Source organism: Coenobita brevimanus, chromosome 70, assembly GCF_032717465.1.
Source record: "Coenobita brevimanus isolate Jiangsu-jjx chromosome 70, ASM3271746v2, whole genome shotgun sequence".
Classification (NCBI taxonomy): Eukaryota; Metazoa; Arthropoda; class Malacostraca; order Decapoda; family Coenobitidae; genus Coenobita; species Coenobita brevimanus.
The window spans coordinates 22438633-22458897 of NC_137023.1; the positions used below are offsets into that span (position 1 = coordinate 22438633).

A 20265-nucleotide genomic window follows, 5' to 3' on the forward strand; every position below is an offset into this window, starting at 1 on the left:
ATTGACGGCAGAAAGTACCTCTATAAAGAAAATTTGATAGATGTACAAAGAATCGGAGGGGGAGACTACTAGAAAAATAGTACTGGAATCATTCAGATTGCAGCTAGCAGCAAACAAGTTGTCAGAGGAAGAAAGGAGTACAGAGCCATCTGAGTGGAAAAGAGAGGCAGGCCAGAAGAAAACTCACTGGGGATCTAATGAGAAATCGCCAAAAGGAACGGGAAGTTTTTGGACTGGAGCAAATAATAATTTGGAATAAATCATGTTTTTCTACAATACAGAGAACAGACATATTATCATTCTTGGCACAAACTTAAAATACAAGTGATTCAGAGGTTCTTCGTGCTGGTAATGTACCTCTTAAAGCCACCTCCTTTTTGTGGGTATTACTAAAACATGTGTGAACAAAGTAAATGTTTTCTGTATTAGTCGACTGGTTAGAAAAAGAAGTGTATGTTCCAGAGTCCAACTGGATAAACTCTGTAATATGCAAAACTGTAACTAGATGCTCTCAACCACCGAAACATTTATCTTTTCAGGAAAAGAAAAAGAAAATTTGCCCGAGGGCTTTCCAGTTCTCAGTACACTTCTAATTCAAGAACCTGTGTTTGATATACTGTACTCGCAGATGAGAATAAAGCAGGAGAGGAGTGTGTGTGTGTCTGTGTGTGAGTGGGTGTGGGTGTGGGTGTGGGTGTGGGTGTGTGGGTGTGTTAGGGGGAATACGACAGATGTACCTATGCCCTCGAGCAGTGAACTTTTTTTTTTCTGGTTTGGTGCGGGAGGAACGTGATGGTAGTTGTAAAAGGAGTCAGGAAAATGGCAGACGGTAATAAGCCAAAGGTTAATGCATCTTTTTCTCTCTCTCTCTAACCTGACATTATCCTAAATCAGTTAACATACATCACTTTCTCCATACAGTAATTAAGAGGAGCCTACTTTTCTACCATCATAAACCTGTCTTGGAAAATCAACAAATCAACACACACACACACACACACACACACACACACAAAGCAATTTCCTTATTGTCTGAGTTTGAGAGAACTTTTGGATTTATGTGAAAAGTAAGAATCCATAAGTGGTTATGTATTAAAAAATAGTTTCTTGAGACCTTCTATAGGAAGTGTGCCTATCTGTCTATCTATCTATTTATCTGTTTGTCTGTCCATCTTTCCATCTATTTATGTATCTGTCTGTTTGTCTGTCTGTCATTGTTTATATATCTAACTATCCATCTGCGTACCTATCTGCTGAGAGGGTTAGTTGCAATGAAATAAAACTTCCTGGATTTCTTTCCATCCTCAGTAACGACACCCATTATTACCTTTGCCACCCTCCGCCACATACACTGGAACTTTTCCTTTGTGACCTATCAATCTACCCATATGCCTAACTCTCTGTTTATCTGTCTCTGTCCATCTGTGTCTGTCTGTCTATCTGTGTGTTTATCTATCTGTCTCTCCATATAGTATATATCAATAAATCTGTGTGCATGTCTGTAAGTACATATGTTTGTATTTATGTATGTATGTCTATTTTTCACTTTGTCGATCTCTCTGTTACTATCTCTGCTCTGTTTACCTGCCTACGCTAACTATCTATTTTACCTGACCCTTCATCCTGTGAGATGTCAAGACCAAAGGACCTTCAGCAACTTTTGTCCCTATTTGGTAACAATTTCGCCCCTTCCAAAACACACACACACAGACAGATAGATAGATCGATCGATAGTTAGATATAGATAGATATACTGTATATATATATATATATATATATATATATATATATATATATATATATATATATATATATATATATATATATCACCACTGCAGGACCGGTCTATCCCGACCGAAGTCGGGACGATACAGTCCATGTATCTCTACCAAGTGGCTTAGGCTGTCTGGTAGAGATTTTATGTAGGGTGAGAAGTGCTTGTAAGCGTAATTGTAATGTTGGAGAGGCTTTGGATGTGTGTGTAGTTTGTGAACCAAGTGTAATCGGCCCGCGGAAGCCGATTGGGTGCAAGCATACTTTATAGTAAATGACACGGGTTCAACCACAGCACCCCTTGTGTTCGCCAATGCAGTACGTGGCCAAGTGAACGCTCCCAAAGTTTATTACTCTGGCTGGGAGCGAACCCTGGTTCACCCGTGTACGAAACGCACATTGTACCACAGTACCACAGAGGCTTCATAGATATATATATATATCTATATATATATATCTATATATATATATATATATATATACAGTATATTTATCTATTTGTCTTTCTGTATATCTGTTGGCTAGCACCGCCATCCAGTGAAGGGAATATGTCACAAAGAACACCTCCAGGCACGTCTGTCCCTCAATAACTCCTCCCCGTCCAGCGATATACACACTACACCCTCACATATTCTCGTGTAATATGTGTCATATCATACAACTAACATTCATAGTGTATTGAACCACCAGAGTTCGACGATATAATTTTTTTTCTTGTAATCGCCAGGCGGTTTTATTTTCCTTCGGACACCCCTCGGTTTGAAGGATTATATAACTATTAATATCTTGAGCGCAGTGATTTCCTATCTATCTATCTATTGCCAGACGCCTCAATCCCGTTTGAGGTGGCCACAAACAAATCGCCTCCAAGTCGCCCTGTCCCCCGCCATTTCACTGCCCTGCTCCCAACTCACACCCCCCTCTCTCATATACCTCTCCACCCCATCCCTCCATCTCATCCTCGGCCTCCCTCTCCCTCTTCCCCCCTCCACCTCACTCACATACACTCTCTTCGTCAGTCTTTCACCCTCCATCCTCTCCACATGGCCAAACCACCTCAGTGTGTTCCTCTTAACGCTTCCTATCACATCCACATCCACACCACAACGCTCCTTTATTTCCTCATTCGTCAGCCTGTCTCTCCACGTGACTCCACAGGCTCCTCTTAAATAACTCATTTCCACTGCTCTCACTCTTGACTTGTGTCCTTCCAACAATGTCCAAGCTTCACTTCCGTACGTTAGAGTTGGTATCACAATACTGTCATGTAGTAACTTTTTCACTTCCATGCTCACTTCCCTGTTTCTTATCACTACTTTCAAAGAACCAGCAACCTTTCTTCCCTGCTGTACCCTTTCAAGCACTTCACCCTCCAAACCTCCATCTTTACTCATCACACTACCCAAATACTTAAACGTACTCTATCTATCTATCTAGTGCCAGACGCCTCAATCGCGTTTGGGATGGCGACAAACAAATTGCCTCCAAGTCGCCCTGTCCCCCGCCATTTCACTCCCCTGCTCCCAACTCACACCCCCCTCTCTCATATACTTCTCCACCCCATCTCTCCATCTCATCCTCGGTCTCCCCCTCCCTCTTCCACCCTCCACCTCACTCACATACACTCTCTTCGTCAATCTTTCACCCTCCATCCTCTCCACATGGCCAAACCACCTCAGTGTGTTCCTCACAACGCTTCCTATCACATCCACATCCACACCACAACGCTCCTTTATATCCTCATTCGTCAGCCTGTCTCTCCACGTGACTCCACCATCCAACCTCGCTGTACATTCACTAACTTCACCTCTCTCAAAGCCCATCACTTTACTCTTCCGTACATTCACCTTTAGGTTCCGTTTCTTACACACTCTCTCAAACTCATCCACCAAGCCTTGCAGCTCCCCTTCGTCTTCACTCAACAACACAGTATCATCTGCAAACAACAGTACAGGGAGTTTCCAAACACTATCCTCTCTCACCAGGGCCACTCCAACATCCACTACCCTACCTTGTACCTCTTTCATTACCCCATCCATGTACAGATTGAACAACCATGGAGACATGACACATCCCTGTTTCAAACCAACTTTCAAAGAGAAAAATTCACTTAGTTCACCATCCACACGCACTGCAGCCTTCGCACCATCGTACATACTCTTCACAGCATTCAACAAGTTCCCATCTACTCCATATATTCTTAACACTTTCCACAATCCTTGTCTATCCACCCTGTCATATGCTTTCTCCAAATCCATGAAAGACGCATACAACTTCTTTCCCTTCTCTAGAAACTTTTCCACTAAAGATCTAAGAATGAATATCTGATCTACACAACCTCTTCCTTTCCTAAAGCCTCCCTGTTCTTCTCCAACTAATTCCTCTGTTCTTTCTCTAACTCTGTCTATAAGTATCCTACCATACACTTTTCCTATTATTCTAAGAAGACAAATGCCCCTATGATTACCACACACTTCTTTTCCCCCCTTTCCTTTGTACAAGGGAATAATTATACCTGACTTCCAATCCTCCGGGACTCTACCTTCCTCCCAGGCCAATCTGCACATCTTCCACATCCATTCTACTACTATCTCTCCCTCATGCTTCAGCATTTCACCACACACTCCATCAATTCCTGGGGCTTTCCCCGATTTAACTTTCTTCATTGCTTCCACAACTTCTATCCTACTGATTTCTTCCTGTCTTCTCATCTCCCTCCTCCTCCCAGCCATTCCCCAGCCACTTATACTCGCACTACTTCAATCCTCTACGTTCAAAAATTCCTTAAAGTGTTCTCTCCATCTGCTCACTTTTTCTCCCTTCTCCACTAGTAATCTACCATTTTTATCTTTCACTCCCCTGCTAACTTCACTTCCACCCTGTCTTACTCTTTTCACTTCTCTCCAGAACATTTTCTTACAGTCCCTCCACTTTTCACTCAAATTCCTTCCAAATTCCTCATCCACTCTCTTCTTACTCTCTCTTACTAATCTTTTCACCACTCTCTTCCTTTCCACATATAACTCTCTCTTCCGCCTCTCAACTTCTTCCACGCCCCTATTTCTCATCCATTCAGTGTATACTTTCTTCTTTTGTGCCACAGCCTGTTTCCATTATTATTATTATTATTATTATTATTATTGTTATTATTATTATTATTTATTTATTTATTTTGTTGCTGTTGTTGATTATTATGATGATAATGATGATTATGATTATCATCATCAGAGAACTTAACAAAAGCGGGACCTCTCTTGGTGACTGTGCCAAATAAACGTGAACCCTGGAGTCTTGAATGATGAGTGAATGGAGGTGCGACCCACTTGCACTGGATACTTTAATGTTAGTTCTACGTGTACATTAATGTTGTTCCTTTGCCCCCTTTCCAGATCCTATCAACTTCTTTTGTGGTAGTGGCAGTAGAGTTGTGATTTAGATGTTATTGTTGTTGATAATGCTTTAAATATCCGTGGCTCAGTTTTCCTGCAGAATGAGTGGTTGTACCATTCATACTTACTACAGAAAATATTCAGTTTTTGATTGGTTGTATCGTGTTCATTTTTGTATAATACCCTTCTCATTCCTCCTCAGTCTTTTGAAATTATTATTTCCACTCTCTCCCGCTCGGCCTCCATCCCCTCTTTCTCAAACCCTTTCCTCTTATCATCGTTCCTCTTCCTTCCCTTCTCTCTTCCGTCCTCTCTCCCTTCTTCTTTCTGTTTCGGTACGTCTTTTTACATCTCCCTCCTTTCTCTTTCTCTTTTCTCTGTCCCTATTCCTTCTCCTTTCCCCTTGTTTCATCCTCTCTCTCCTCCTCCTCCTCCTCACCCCCTCATCTTGCCACAGTCTTGCATCTCTCTTTTCCTCATTAGGTTCTAATTTTCTCCCCTCTCCCTCGCTTTTGTCTCCATATTCTATTTTCCCACGCACAGCAGGCCGCATTCCTTCCTCCCTCTCTCACCCCCATCATTCCTCCCCCCCCTTCTCTCTTTATCTCGTGTGTGTGTGTGTGTGTGTGTGTGTGTGTGTGAGAGAGAGAGAGAGAGAGAGAGAGAGAGAGAGACCTTCCTTCCTTCCTCACTTCCTCTATTTCTTCCTCCTTCTCTTCCTCTCTTCCTTCCTTCCCTCTAACTCTGACGTTTTTAATCTGGGTCTCTTTCTCCCTTGTATGCCCGTGGACTCAGGATGCTTCATAACACTGCTGGCTTACTTAGTGTAATTCACTGTAGTACAGGTTAATATTCTCTTGTATTTTACGTTAGCGAACTCTGTTGATATTCAAAGATATACTGGTAGATAGAATACTTGGGGCTATCAAGGTGCAAGAATAGCTTCCACCTTTTCATTCTACCTCTTATTTCTACACTTACTCTTTAGTATTTTTGCAAGCCATGTCCGTAAAGCACGTTCACTGACCGCCTACCTCCGCCGTGCCACCATAGTCCTCTCCAGCCATGGCCATCAGGCATAGGACCTAGCCAGGAATAATGTGGCCCAGGGGTCAGCTTAGCCCACTTCAGGTCTATTCATATTCATTCCGATCTAGTATCAAATAGGTTCATGTAGGTTAAGGTCATTTTAGGTCCACTGGGATGAAATAGACTAACTGTAAATATACCTTCCATCTAGCTCCCATACCCCACTCCCAAACCCCACGACCCATCCTGGTATAGTCAGGTAAACTCAGGTATTTTCAGGATAATTCAGTATCATTTGAATCCCAAGCAGTTCTAGTCGCTTTCATCAGTAGGCCTATCCCCTCATGTTCCATTCAGTTCCATTCCGGCCAAGTGAATGTAGTTCAGTCTGGCCTTTTAGAGTCATTCAGGCAACTTCAGGTTCCTTCATGAAACATTTGCAATTTTTTAGCAAAATATATCTGCTTAGTATCAGTCTTGTAGGTACATTTCATCTCAGCCATGTTCAAACGCTAGGTATTAGCTGAAGCCTCTTTCAGTATGTTATTTTATCTTTTAGGTCATATAAGGCCCCATCAAATTGAGTCACATCTGTACAGATCGGTTGAGGTCATACCTATTGATTGGTAAAGATCATCACTGACACGGGGGGGAATGTGAATTTATGAATTGAAAATGCTAAATGTTACTTGAAAATAGAGACAAGGAATTGACTTGTGAAAATCAAGCAGTAAGTTTTACTTTATGCCGGCTTGCTTCGCCGATTCTCTAAGGACGAGAATTTATGAACTTTCTCAACAGCACACAGCAGAGACTAATTACTCACGTGTGTCGTTTGTAGTACTGTTAGCCTTTCGAGAAAGTGACTCCACCCTGACAATCAATAACTAAGGCTAATAATAATAAACAGATTCTTGCCGGTGCTTAAACCCTGGCTGGCACAATAGATTTAAGTTTGATACGAAGGAACTGGCCTAAGTACCAGTTATGAATATTGTAAAGAGTTTGTGCAAGCTAGGAGTGGCAACTAAAATAAGCTTAATGTGGAGAAATAAAACATGTCTAATTACATTAAGCTCAAAGAAAAGAACTGTAATTTTATTGATTACAATAAAATAAATTTACGTTATATAAATCTCAAAATAATTTCAAAAGGGGAATTTCATGGTCGCTAGGGGACTCATGAATTCAAATAACAAGAGAATACACTCACTCGCTCATTCAAAAGCTAATTAAACTTAAACTTAGAAAAACGAACAGAAATACTGGTCAGTGGAGGGGAGCCGAAATGAAAGTCTGGATGCCTGTGATGAACACCAACACTGCTATTTGGTCCAAGCCCACTTCGCCAATCACCGTCTAGGTGGAAATTCAGGAATTCGCTGTACAACAGAGACGCTGCTCTACGCTGGGCACAAAATGATCCTATCCTCATGACGATCCCAAGCTGACTGACTTCAAACTCAGAAGGGAGGTACGAGCTGGCCGTATTCACAGGAAGTATGCATGGCCTAACTTCAACGGTCAACGGAAGGAAGGTGAACGATATACAGTAGGCTCGCTATACATCACTCAGTGAAAGCACTAATGTCGTGAATAAGAATGGCCACTTGTGAAACAGTGACAAATGTTCTGAAAACCATCCCAATCAAAATGAATACAAGGATGGTTGAAATGATATATGCCCAGTGGGAATTCCACTAGAGTTCGTGGTTTTCTCATCAAAGTACTATGTCACGAGTTTATATAAATACGCTCGCACGAATTCATGACATTACACCCCATGAAAATCAAATTTTTCTTCAGAAAAATTTTACGATATACATATATACATCCTAACTCAGTCACACCATATTCACACTGTGGTGTGTGTATTATCCTGCTACAGGAGAAAATCACAGTCGCCCATGAGCGTAAAAACCTAGTATTTATGTTAATAGAAGCAAGCTTGAAGAAAAAACTCCGTGTCAACGGTGAAAAATCCTGTAGTCAGGTCAAACTGAGCAAAAAGTTCGCTACGTTTACATTAAAAACTAATTGTTATGTAGCATGATGTATGAAATACACGGTGTAGATGTGACAATTGTGGTGTAACTGTGCCTACATGTAAAATGATATAATACAAATCAACAGTAAATAGAAACGACGAAGCAGAAGAGAAGAGGCGGGAGCATGCAGAAGAGACAATCAGCTGATCTGCACAACAAAACTGCTACACCCACCAACTGTACCAGTGAAATCAATCAAGGTGGAGCATCAAAAGTGTCAGTGCAACAAATTTTATTCCAATTTCCCTCTCTGCCTAGTAGTCAGTACTTATGTTACAAAAAGTACACTATTATTTTGTTAATGGATACATTATTAACCAGGAAACGTAGTCCCTGGATTGCTCAAATCTCTGAGGACCCCTGTAGTTTACTGGTTAAACCTAGATTCTTAACCAGGAAACATACTAGCCCTTGAACTGCATAAATCTCTGAGGATAGCCAGTAGTTTACTGGTTAACCCTACATTTTTAACCAGGAAACGTGCTAGTCCTTGGATTGCTCAAATCTCTGAGAAAGGGTAGTTTACTGCTTAAACGTACACTACACTTACGATTAATAATGGCAAGCTGAGAATCCCTCTGCAATCTCGGGCAGGTCACATTTTAACACCCTCTGTGGGTGTGAACACTCATGTGGATAATGTGCATTCTCAGGGAATCCTCAGAGAGGCCCACAGCTCCAGACACCACAAGGTAATTCAAATACAGCCTCGGATTGCCTCTGCGGGGTTCTCGAATTTCCCCTTTAACCTACGGTATACATATATATATATATATACACGTCCTGGACATAATGTGTCCTGTGGGACCAACGGGCGAGACGTCAGGTCTTAATGGTACACTACTAACTGGGAACTAGGCTGGTCCTTGGATTGCATAAATATCTGAGGACGCCCGTCTTATGGAACCCAGCATACAACAGTTGCCAGTGTTAGTTATCAGTTACCAGGTGAGACATCAGGTTTGCACCCACATTACCACTGCCCTCTCTTTCAACTGACTCGGAGATTATGGGCATAGAATCAAACAGCGCAGGAAGGACACATCCCTGACTCGTGGTACGTTGACACACATTGCAGGAATGCACAAAACTATCTATTTCCGGTCCCATTCCTGGCCAGAAAAAGTCAGCACGGATACGGCCCTGGGGTTTCCTTTTGCCCATGTGAGCTCCTGAGGCTGAACAATGACCCCGTTCTAACACTGCTTGGTGGTACTTAACAGGAACGATGAACTGCAGTCGAACCTCGCCCTGGGGTATTCGTGACTCATGGTAGACCCGTCCTTGTTTAAGAAGGAACCTGGCTAGACCTCCCCGTGAATACTTAATCACTCTACCCTTCTGTTTCTTCTGCACCGCAGCAAGTGTCAGGTCAGGATGATGTTCTTGAACATCATCTTGGTTACAAATCAGATCTTGCAGCGATGCAATGGTCACCAGGGTGACACAGTTCGGAACCTTGGCCATGGCTTGTGTTACTGCAGCCAAACAGCGCAGGAAGGACACATCCCTGACTCGTGTAGAGTAGAATCAGCTACGTTACAACTATACTTGGCACCAGGTATGTTGCCTATTATTACGTCAAACAAAGGCTCTGGCATGACAACTGCGACTGTCGTACCAGTGTAAAATGGAGATGCCACCTAGATACGTGCCTCAGGGAACAATCTCACTGATCCATCAATAAGCTAAGCTTGGATCTGTCGACCTGTGTATTCCTCAGGCCGAACTAGAATCTGCCTGACAAAGCAACCTGAGGTACCATTGTCTCTCAGGACCTTTACAGCAACACCTCCCACCAACCCTGGCTGAACAAGGAAGGCACTGTTACCTGTGAGAGGGCCAGTGGAGGAAGCAGCCAGCCACTGATGAGGCTGCTGAATGAATGATGCAGCAAACATGGTGCCCTGAGAATTAGATACCTGAGAGGTCGTACTCACTGTCTGGGGAGATTGAGCACTGACCACCTGTGGCAGAGAGTTCACTGTCACTGGGGGACTAGTGAACTGTGGGGAAGCAGCTGTGCTGCTAGGGACGACACCACCGTACTGTTGTTGAGGAATGAAGGCTGCATTTGCCTCCTTCCTCTGATACACTGGGGCTGGTGCTGAAAAGGATAGTCCCGACGGTCGATTGTGTGGCTGATACTGCTGCTGATTAGGGTACTTGTCGTACCGCTTCCACTCAGGTTTCAGGGTATTTTGCCCCTGGTCCTTTTTCTGCAGTTTGTTTGGACCTTGGCCATTATTCTGAGAACGGCCTTGATGCTGGGGTTCAGTCTGGGATGGTTTCCCAAGTTTGTCAGCTTTCCTGTTCCAGGTGTGTTGCTTACGAGTTTGATACCCATACGCAGTGAAGAATGCATCAGCCTTCTCCACGATTCGGCTGGCATCCCTTACTTGGCAGATCTTAAGCTGAGCCATAAGCTCAGCAGGCCATGACTTTTCCAGCTGCATATGCAGCATAAGGTCAGTTATCCCCTCTCGCATGGGAGGAGTTTCATCTTTCTCCATCCACTCATCTAAGTAAGCAGTAAGCCGATCAAGAAACTGAACAGCAGTCACCTTTTCTTGTAGATGCACCCCCATAAACTGACTCTTGGAGTCATCAACAGTGAGACCGTACGCTTTGATGAGTGCGGCCTTCATCATTTCATACGTGAGATTGTCTCCACGAATTCTGTGGAGAATACCAAGGGCAGGGCCCTCAAACAAGCTAAGAAACTGGAGCTGCTTAGCTGCCTCATCCAGCTGGTACAGCTGAGCCATGTCTTCGAAATGAGCTATGAATGGCTCGATTCACTCGCCTTCCTCGTATGAAGGAAGCTTGATGCGTGGGGTCGCCAGAACATGTGCAGGGAGAGCGCTCGTGGAGCTTGGGTTAGCTGCACCAGATGTGTCTGAAGCCAAGGAGTCTCACTTGAGCTTCAGCATCTCAAGTTCATGTTTCTCACGTGCCTCACGCTCATCACGTTCGTGTTCTCGTTCTCTCTCTCGTTGTTCTCGCTTGTATTCACATTGACTTCTACGCTCTTCACGGGCATCATTCTCACGCTGCTGTTTGTAACTAAACCGTGAGAGCACATACTCTTTAATTTGTTGGGGGTCGGTAAGCCCCATATCTTTGGCTTCCTGTACATATATATTAGTAGCCATGATCCTAACTCAACTAAGGCTGAGTAGACTAAAGACTGAGTACTGACTGCCATTTTGCAGAGAAATGCCAATAATCAAAAGTAAAGAATATAGGCAAAGGTTGGTGGTGACCAGTTTTATCTAGTTAAACTGGTAAAGAAAGAAAATTTAAAAAATGCAACTGACTGGTAAAACTATTACGTAAAATTAATAGAAATGAATCAATAACCACCAGTAAGATAGTACCTATAGACTTTAATGATAAATACCTACAGTAGGTGTGAGTGAGAGACTATTATCTCGTTAATAACTTTAGAGCTAGGAGTTAATATCCTGGAATGAGGTTGCCAGATGTCAAGGGGGGGAATGTGGATGTAAGAATTAAAAATGCTAAAAGTTACTTGAAAATAGAGACAAGGAATTGACTTGTGAAAATCAAGCAGTAAGTTGTACTTTATGGTGACTTACTTCGCCGATTCTCTAAGGACGAGAATTTATGAACTTTTTCAACAGTACACAACAGAGACTAATTACTCATGTGTGCTGTTTGTAGTACTGTTAGCCTCTCGAGAAAGTGATGCCACCCCTGACAATCAATAACTAATGCTAATAATAATAAACAGGTTCTTGCCGGTGCTTAACTCCTGGCTGGCACAACGGATTTAAGTTTGATACAAAGGAACTGGCCTAAGTACCAGTTATGAATATTGTAAAGAGTTTGTGCAAACTAGGAGCAGCAACTAAAATAAGCTTAATGTGGAGAAATAAAACACGAGTCTCATTACATTAAGCTCTAATTACATTAAGCTCAAAGAAAAGAACTGTGAATTTATTGATTACAATAAAATAAATTTACATTATATGAATCTCAAAATAAATTCAAAAGGGGAATTTCATGGTCGCTAGGGGACTCATGAATTCAAATAACAAGAGAATACACTCACTCGCTCATTCAAAAGCTAATTAAACTGAAGCCTAGAGAAATGAACAGAAATACTTGTCAGTGGAGGGTAGCCAAAACGAAAGTCTGGGTGCCTGTGATGAACACCAACGTTGCTATTCGCTCCAAGCCCGCTTCGCCAATCACCGTCTAGGTGGAGATTCAGGAATTTGCTGTACAACAGAGACGCTGCTCTACGCTGGGCACAAAACGATCCTATCTTCGCAATGATCCCGAGCTGACTGACTTCAAACTAGGAAGGGAGGTATGAGCTGGCCGTATTTGCGGGAAGTAGGCGTGGCCTAACTTCAACGGTCAACAGAAGGAAAGTGAACTATATAGGCTCACAATAAATCACTCGGTGAAAGCATTAATGTCATGGATAAGAATGGTCACTTGTGAAACAGTGACAAATGTTTTGAAAACCATCCCAATCGAAGTGAATACGAGGACGGTTGAACTGAATGATGCCCAGTGGGAATTCCACTAGAGTTCGTGGTTTTCTCATCAAAGTACTATGTCACGAATTCATATAAATACGCTCGCGCGAATTCGTGACAATCACTAATAAAACAATGAGATCTATGGTACAAAAGAGTACAAAGGAAAACAAACAACGACAGACACAAGGGCTTTTCAAGGCTGTTTGCTATAGGTCAGGCTATAACTAACATAACTACTCTGTGAGTCGGTGATAATGATAGCAAAGCAAGAAGGCTCCAGTCACCCACCAAACCTACTGAATTAGAAAGTTCGTTTTTTTTCGGTTTTATGTAGGTCTATTTATCTTTATCATCTCAATACACAGCGCTTCTGTTCATAGTTATTGTACTGGGAAAATCAAGGATGGGCCACAAGTCATAACAGCTATTTATTCCAGAAGAAGTTTCAACCTGTAATACAATAATCCAATAAAACAATGGGAACATGAATTGTAATAAAACAGAGAACAGAGTCTCAATAATGTTATAAAATTCCTATGTACACAATCTAAGGCAAATTCATTGGGCCACAATAAATCAATGCAACAAATCTATGTAGTGCAAATGTAGTATAGGTCCAGTCCTCAGTGGTAATCAAAAAGTAACACAGTGAGTAGTCTATAAGCCTAATCACATCAGTAAACAAATATGAATAATAGATATGCCTGCACAATAATTCCATAACAATCATATCCATAATAATTCACAATTGCATACAATAAGAAAGCAAGGAAATGAAAATATATTTACCAAAGCCCAAATATTCACCCTAGGCACAACATGCCTCATCGCTATATACAACACAAAGTAATATTATTTACACTCACTTCAATGGCCACACCATCACGAGCCTCGATTCCCAGTAGGTGAGCATCCTGTCATCATCACCTTAGGCTACCACTTCTGCACACAGTTCCTGCACCGGCTGAAAGCCGCAGATAGTAAACATTCCAATCCACCATCAAACAAACCCGACAGGGGTGGATACAATTACGTTGCTTTATGTACAGTATACCACTATTATTTCCTCATGACCTAAGTATTCGCAACTCCACAATCCTATACAACTTGTACCTACCCTTATAATATGGCTCCAACAACAAGTAAATACCCAGCGTCCACCAACAACCAGCTGCAACTGATCGCTATACATCGAAAACACCCGTCAAGTCAGCTTACTCCAAACAAATTACGCTTGAGATGCGCAATAGAAGAAAACATTTGGTGTGACTTACATTATCCATTATTACAAAATAGTTACATATATACAGATAATACAAATACCTATCATGCTAATGATACACTCCGCCCCCCACAAGTTACAACAGGTATACCAGTAGTCTATCATAATACATACACATCGAGATTACATTTGTTCCTCTATCGGCAATAACACCATTAATCTATGTACCGATCTACTCATTACCTTATCTACATCACCATCATATCCCTTCCCTTGCCTTATTATCTTGTACCTCAAATCAACATCACGAACGTCGCCATCCCGTCCTTGATCAGCTCTAATCACCTGTGCCAGTTTCCATGCCCCTCTCACTGAGTTGCTATCTTGCACCAGAACTACATCACCCACTCTTACATTCCTTCCAGTTGTGTGCCACTTCTGCCTGATCAACATGGAAGGGAAATAGTCCCGCTGCCACTTCTTCCAAAATGAATCTACAATCTTCTGCATAAATTCCAGCCTCCGTTTGTATCTCCACTGACCTCGTACATACCACTTGGACAGTAATTACTAGAACGGCCAAGTAACAAATCATTAGGGCAGAGGTAGCTACCTAATTCCAAACTAAACCCAGGTTTTGTACCAATTGGTCGCTCGTTTAACAAATTGGCAATAGCAAATAAAGCAGTCTGTAATTCCCCAAAATTTAATACAGAATCTCCAATAGTAATACACAGGCTCCTTTTGACAGACTTGATCAGAGCTTCACTTGCACCATTATACCAAGGTGCATCACTAGGAATGTTAAGAGTCCATGTTACCCCCTCCTTCTCACCAATACTTTCTATTTTCTTGCTAGCTGATATCAGTTGAGTCCCCTTATCCGAATATATGAACTTAGGGGCACCCCTGATAGCAGTGAATCTCTGAAATGTGGTCAAGAAATCATCGGTACTGTATCCCTCTGCCAAATCCAAATAAACTGCCCTAGTCACCAAACAATTGAATATAACTCCAAATGCTTTACCATGAGTTCTCTTCTTGACCGTGTCCCTTATTGTCAATGGCCCAAACAAATCCACTGCTGTGTGGTAAAAAGGTGGAGCAGGCTTCAATCTTTCTGTCCTCACTTGACCCATACATTGGTCTTGTATTTTCTTTGTTAACTTCCTACATACTACACATCTATTTTTGATTGTCTTTATTATCTTCCGGGCCCCAGGAACCCAAAATCTTCTCTGCAGCTTTGCCAAGGTAGTCTCTACACCTGCATGATCCACATTGTGTAAACATAATATATACAGTCTTGTTACTGGGTGGTTGGCTGGTATTAACATGTAGTATTCTTGATTCCAATTCTCTTTCAACCACTTCGATATTCTTTGTCCTACTACAATTATCCCATTTTCAAGTGTGGGACCCAATCTTTTGAATCTCACTTCCCAATCCATCATGTTTTTCTGCATCTCTCTAACCCACATTAATTCTGCTTCTGCAACACCTTTGACAGTGGGTTCTTTCAAAATACCCTTGAAGGATTTGCACTTGAACACAGCCATTATCCTACATGGAACTCTCAGTAATCTATAATAACCAATAATTTATCAACATCAATTACTCCCAAATCAATAATGTCCTGGTTCACTTTAGCAACAGTCATGGTAATACTGATTCTATCTGTTAGTTCATCTTCACATATTTGTCTAATAGGCCATTCTGAAATTGGTAAAGTCAGAAAATTAGGTCCATTTTGCCAGGCAGAGTCTTTCCCAATCTTCTCTGGATGACATGGTTTGGAAGTTAAGTCTGCAACATTCTGAACTGTATCAACCCACCACCATTCGCTTGAATCTGTTTTGACTTTTAACTCTGCTATACGTACTGCAACAAAAGTGTTAAACCCGTGAGACTCCTTTTGAATTTGTGATCTTACAATTGATGAATCAACAATGTGATACACTGATTCAAACTCCCATTTAAACTCCTTCATTATAGACTCTCTCAACCTAGCTGCCATAAGAGCACCACAAAGCTCCGAGCGAGGAATAGACAACTGTTTTACCGGTGCAATCTTATTTTTGGCCACAATCAGATTTGCATCAAACTTATCTTTACCAATCTGCCACCTTACATATGCACATGCCCCATATGCCTGCGTGCTACCATCAGAAAATATGATTAGGATGAGCTTACCAAAGGCATTAGATGGTTTCAAGGGTCTTCTGAAAGTCAAGTCTTCTAATGCATACAACTCTTTAAAGAACCTTTTCCATTCATTCACCACAGAAGCATCAAGTGGATCATCCCATTTTATTCCTCTATCATTTGAATTACCTTTGGTAATCATGGACCTCATCAAAACTTTAGCTTTCAGTACAACTGGTACAGTAAACCCCAGTGGATCATAGAGTGAAGCAATCTGACTCAATATCATTCTGCGTGTTAAAACCTCTGGAAATTTGGCTTCAATCTCACAGCACTCTAAATTTGGACCACTCCTTATCTTTCTCACTCTTGGTGAGAAATTAACCTTTACTGTGAAGGAAAAATTGTCCTCCTTAGGGTTCCATTTCAGACCTAAAATCTTCTCACAATCAGAGTCTATCACATTGACATTACAATTTTCATAATGCCCACTGACTATCCAGTGCTTCACCCGAAAACTTCCCAGAGTAAGTATCTCCTCCACATTCTGTATCAAATTGAAGGCTTTCTCAACACAGTCAGTAGAATACAGTATATCATCCACATAAGCATTATTGATAATCATGTCTTGCACTTCTGGAACCTCCCCACCAAACCTTTCTACCGTGTGTCTCAAAGCCAATGTAGCTATAGTACCACTAGGCCCACCTCCAAAAGTGACTGTGGTGAGTACATAATGATCAGGTGGTCTATTGCTATCCAAGTCCCTCCTCACAAATCTATGAGTGTGTTCATCTAGTGTGCTAAGTCTGACAGTATGATACATCTTCGATATGTCACCTGCTATAGCTACCGTATCTTGTCTAAATCTAAATAACACTCCAAGCAAATTATTCAAAATGTCGGGCCCCTTAGCCCAAAAGTCATTCAGCTTCTGGCCCATATAAGATCCAGAGGAGTTGAAAACGATGCGCAGGGGGGTTGAACTAGATTCTGGCTTCAACACCTCATGATGGGGAACATAATGAACTGGACCCTCGTAGTCTCTAACCTCTTCCTTACTTAGTTTCCTCGCTACTCCCCTACTAACCATATCTTCAATTTCACTTTGATATTTATTTGCATATTCGATGCAGAGTTTCTTTAATCTGATCTCTGTTGTTCTTAATCTGGCAATTGCTACTTTGAGGATATTTTTCTGATTATTTGGGTCCTTTATCCATGGATAACTAGCTATCCAGCATTTCTGCTCTTCATTGTACACCAATCCTTCCTCAATTAACGCTAGTTCCTTTTCTTCTCTCAAACTTATGCAGTTAGGTCCAGGACAACCTCTACACATACACTTGATACATTGTGGCTCACACTTTATTCCAATTTCCTCTATGGCAAAAAATTTATCCAACGTACTCTTTAGATTATCAGCAGACTCAATGCTGATTTCATTCAGACTTGCAAAGCTTGACAGTTTATGCGTTCTTACGAGTAAATGGTTGTTAGCGTTGACTTGACCTGTATTTACATCATATCTACCTCGGATACTGAGCCCAAACTGATTTTCTAACAACTGTAGACTCTTATTTGTTTGAACAACTCTTGGTAACAATTCACTATAATTGGCACCAATGAGCATATCAATTTCACCATGTGGGCGATTTACCTCGGATCTTGATATTCCCACAAAAAGTTCAGGCATTTTTGATAGATCAACCTTCTTGATTCTGGCTGATATCTCATTGATACCAACAGCATCCACATTCCAAACCCTACCAGTTTTGTCAGTTAAAGGCACACAATATTCTTTACTAGATTGATGTTCAATGGTATTACCTACTTTAATCATAGAAAGATTGACATTCTTCCCTTTCAATCCCAGTTTCTTTGCCATGCTATGAGTTATCAACGAAATATCAGATCCTGAATCCCATAATACAGTAACAGGTTGGTTTCTGCTATTTAATGCACTGATATTCAACAAAGTTGTAAATGTCTTCTCTGATACTACATTATGAAGAGTACCTTCCATCTTATCAGGGTGCAAAAGTGGATGATGATTACGATTACACAACCCTTGTCCTACAATCACCACATCACATAATTTACCCACTTTGCAGCTACGAGCTGGATGATATCCCTTCAAGCACCTAAAGCATATGCCATTATTCTTCATCATCTCAAGTCTATCTTTGCTACTAAGACCTTTGAACTTATAACAGTCTGTAATCTCATGACCCACTGAGTTGTGTAACAAGCACCCTCCACCCTTGCTCTCTGCCTTATGGTTAGCACCTTTTACCATCTTAGTTAAGCTTACAATACATGATTCAAATTCTTTATTCTTGACCTGCTGCTCTTCACCCATCTTCTTCACCAACTTTACCAGGTCTGAATAAGTGTTATTATCAAATGTACTGTTAACATTATGTACTGCTTGTGTTACCTTATTATCACCACTACTATTTCTAATGCTAGAATTCATGTACTCCAAAACTTTCCTCTCCTTCTGCAGGAACTTCAACATCTCTGGAAACAACTTGCTAGTGACTGACACTTCTTCTGCTTTAATGACCCATTCTCTCTTTTGAAGAGAAGGTAAAACCTTTTCAATGTGACTGACAACGTTGGCTGTGTTAAGTTCATCCGATAGATTTACCTTTTTCAGATCTAACCAACACTGCTCAACCTGGTCTACCATTTTAATGAATCCTTTGGTGTCACCATCAGTAATCTTCTTTAAAGACTTGAGATCACTTATCACTAAATCCACAATCTTTCTTGAATTTCCAAATTTATCATCCAGTCGCTGAAACATTTCCTCATAGTTACCCTCAGAGCCCTTTACTGCCTGTAGTGCTTCACCACCAAGACACATTTTAAGGGCATATGGATCAGTACCATACATACTTTTGACAAGATTCTTATAATCCTCTTTAAAGGTAGGGTAGTCTCTCAGATTACCTTCAAACTTAGGTGGCTCAAATTTCTTTACTTTAACTTTAGGTTTATCCATGGCTTTCTGGTCATTCTCAATTTTACCTATTTTTGCACATAAATCATTCTTAACTCTTTCACAGTCTAAAATGTATTTCTGGGCTTCCTGTTCCACATTGTCATTTAGATTATTGTCACATATGAAAGTTAGCAGTTCATCACTTTTACTCTCCAAGCATTTGAATGCTTCCAACACTTCATCACAGTTCCTCTTTAACACTGATAAATGATCACCTCTATCCAATCCTTCCTCACACAATGTTACCTTCCTGGTGAATTTTCCTTTGGTGGTGCCCCTCTGTCTCTTCAAGGCATCATATTCCTCTTGCACCCCCATGGTGGTTGAAGTTGAAATGTACTGGGAAAATCAAGGATGGGCCACAAGTCATAACAGCTATTTATTCCAGAAGAAGTTTCAACCTGTAATACAATAATCCAATAAAACAATGGGAACATGAATTGTAATAAAACAGAGAACAGAGTCTCAATAATGTTATAAAATTCCTATGTACACAATCTAAGGCAAATTCATTGGGCCACAATAAATCAATGCAACAAATCTATGTAGTGCAAATGTAGTATAGGTCCAGTCCTCAGTGGTAATCAAAAAGTAACACAGTGAGTAGTCTATAAGCCTAATCACATCAGTAAACAAATATGAATAATAGATATGCCTGCACAATAATTCCATAACAATCATATCCATAATAATTCACAATTGCATACAATAAGAAAGCAAGGAAATGAAAATATATTTACCAAAGCCCAAATATTCACCCTAGGCACAACATGCCTCATCGCTATATACAACACAAAGTAATATTATTTACACTCACTTCAATGGCCACACCATCACGAGCCTCGATTCCCAGTAGGTGAGCATCCTGTCATCATCACCTTAGGCTACCACTTCTGCACACAGTTCCTGCACCGGCTGAAAGCCGCAGATAGTAAACATTCCAATCCACCATCAAACAAACCCGACAGGGGTGGATACAATTACGTTGCTTTATGTACAGTATACCACTATTATTTCCTCATGACCTAAGTATTCGCAACTCCACAATCCTATACAACTTGTACCTACCCTTATAATATGGCTCCAACAACAAGTAAATACCCAGCGTCCACCAACAACCAGCTGCAACTGA

General features: G+C 41.2%; 1 protein-coding gene across 1 annotated transcript; it reads right to left on the reverse strand.

Moving 5' to 3' along the window:
- Positions 1-15658: 15658 nt before the first annotated feature.
- On the reverse strand, positions 15659-19451 carry LOC145406400 (uncharacterized). Its single transcript, XM_080277561.1, has 2 exons — positions 15912-19451; positions 15659-15694 (listed from the first exon to the last, which is right to left on the reverse strand). Exons 1-2 carry the CDS (start codon positions 19449-19451, stop codon positions 15659-15661), a joined length of 3576 nt encoding a protein of 1191 aa, XP_080133687.1.
- Between the last annotated feature and the right edge of the window lie 814 nt (positions 19452-20265).

What these genes read in the sequence shown, in the direction of transcription:
- LOC145406400 (XM_080277561.1), bottom strand. Translation starts at nt 19,451, where the DNA reads ATGGGGGTGCAAGAGGAATATGATGCCTTGAAGAGACAGAGGGGCACC. An exon ending in ACATTGTTGATTCATCAATT is followed by an intron (nt 15,695 to 15,911) that starts GTAAGATCACAA and finishes TACCAATTTCAG; the next exon opens with AATGGCCTATTAGACAAATA.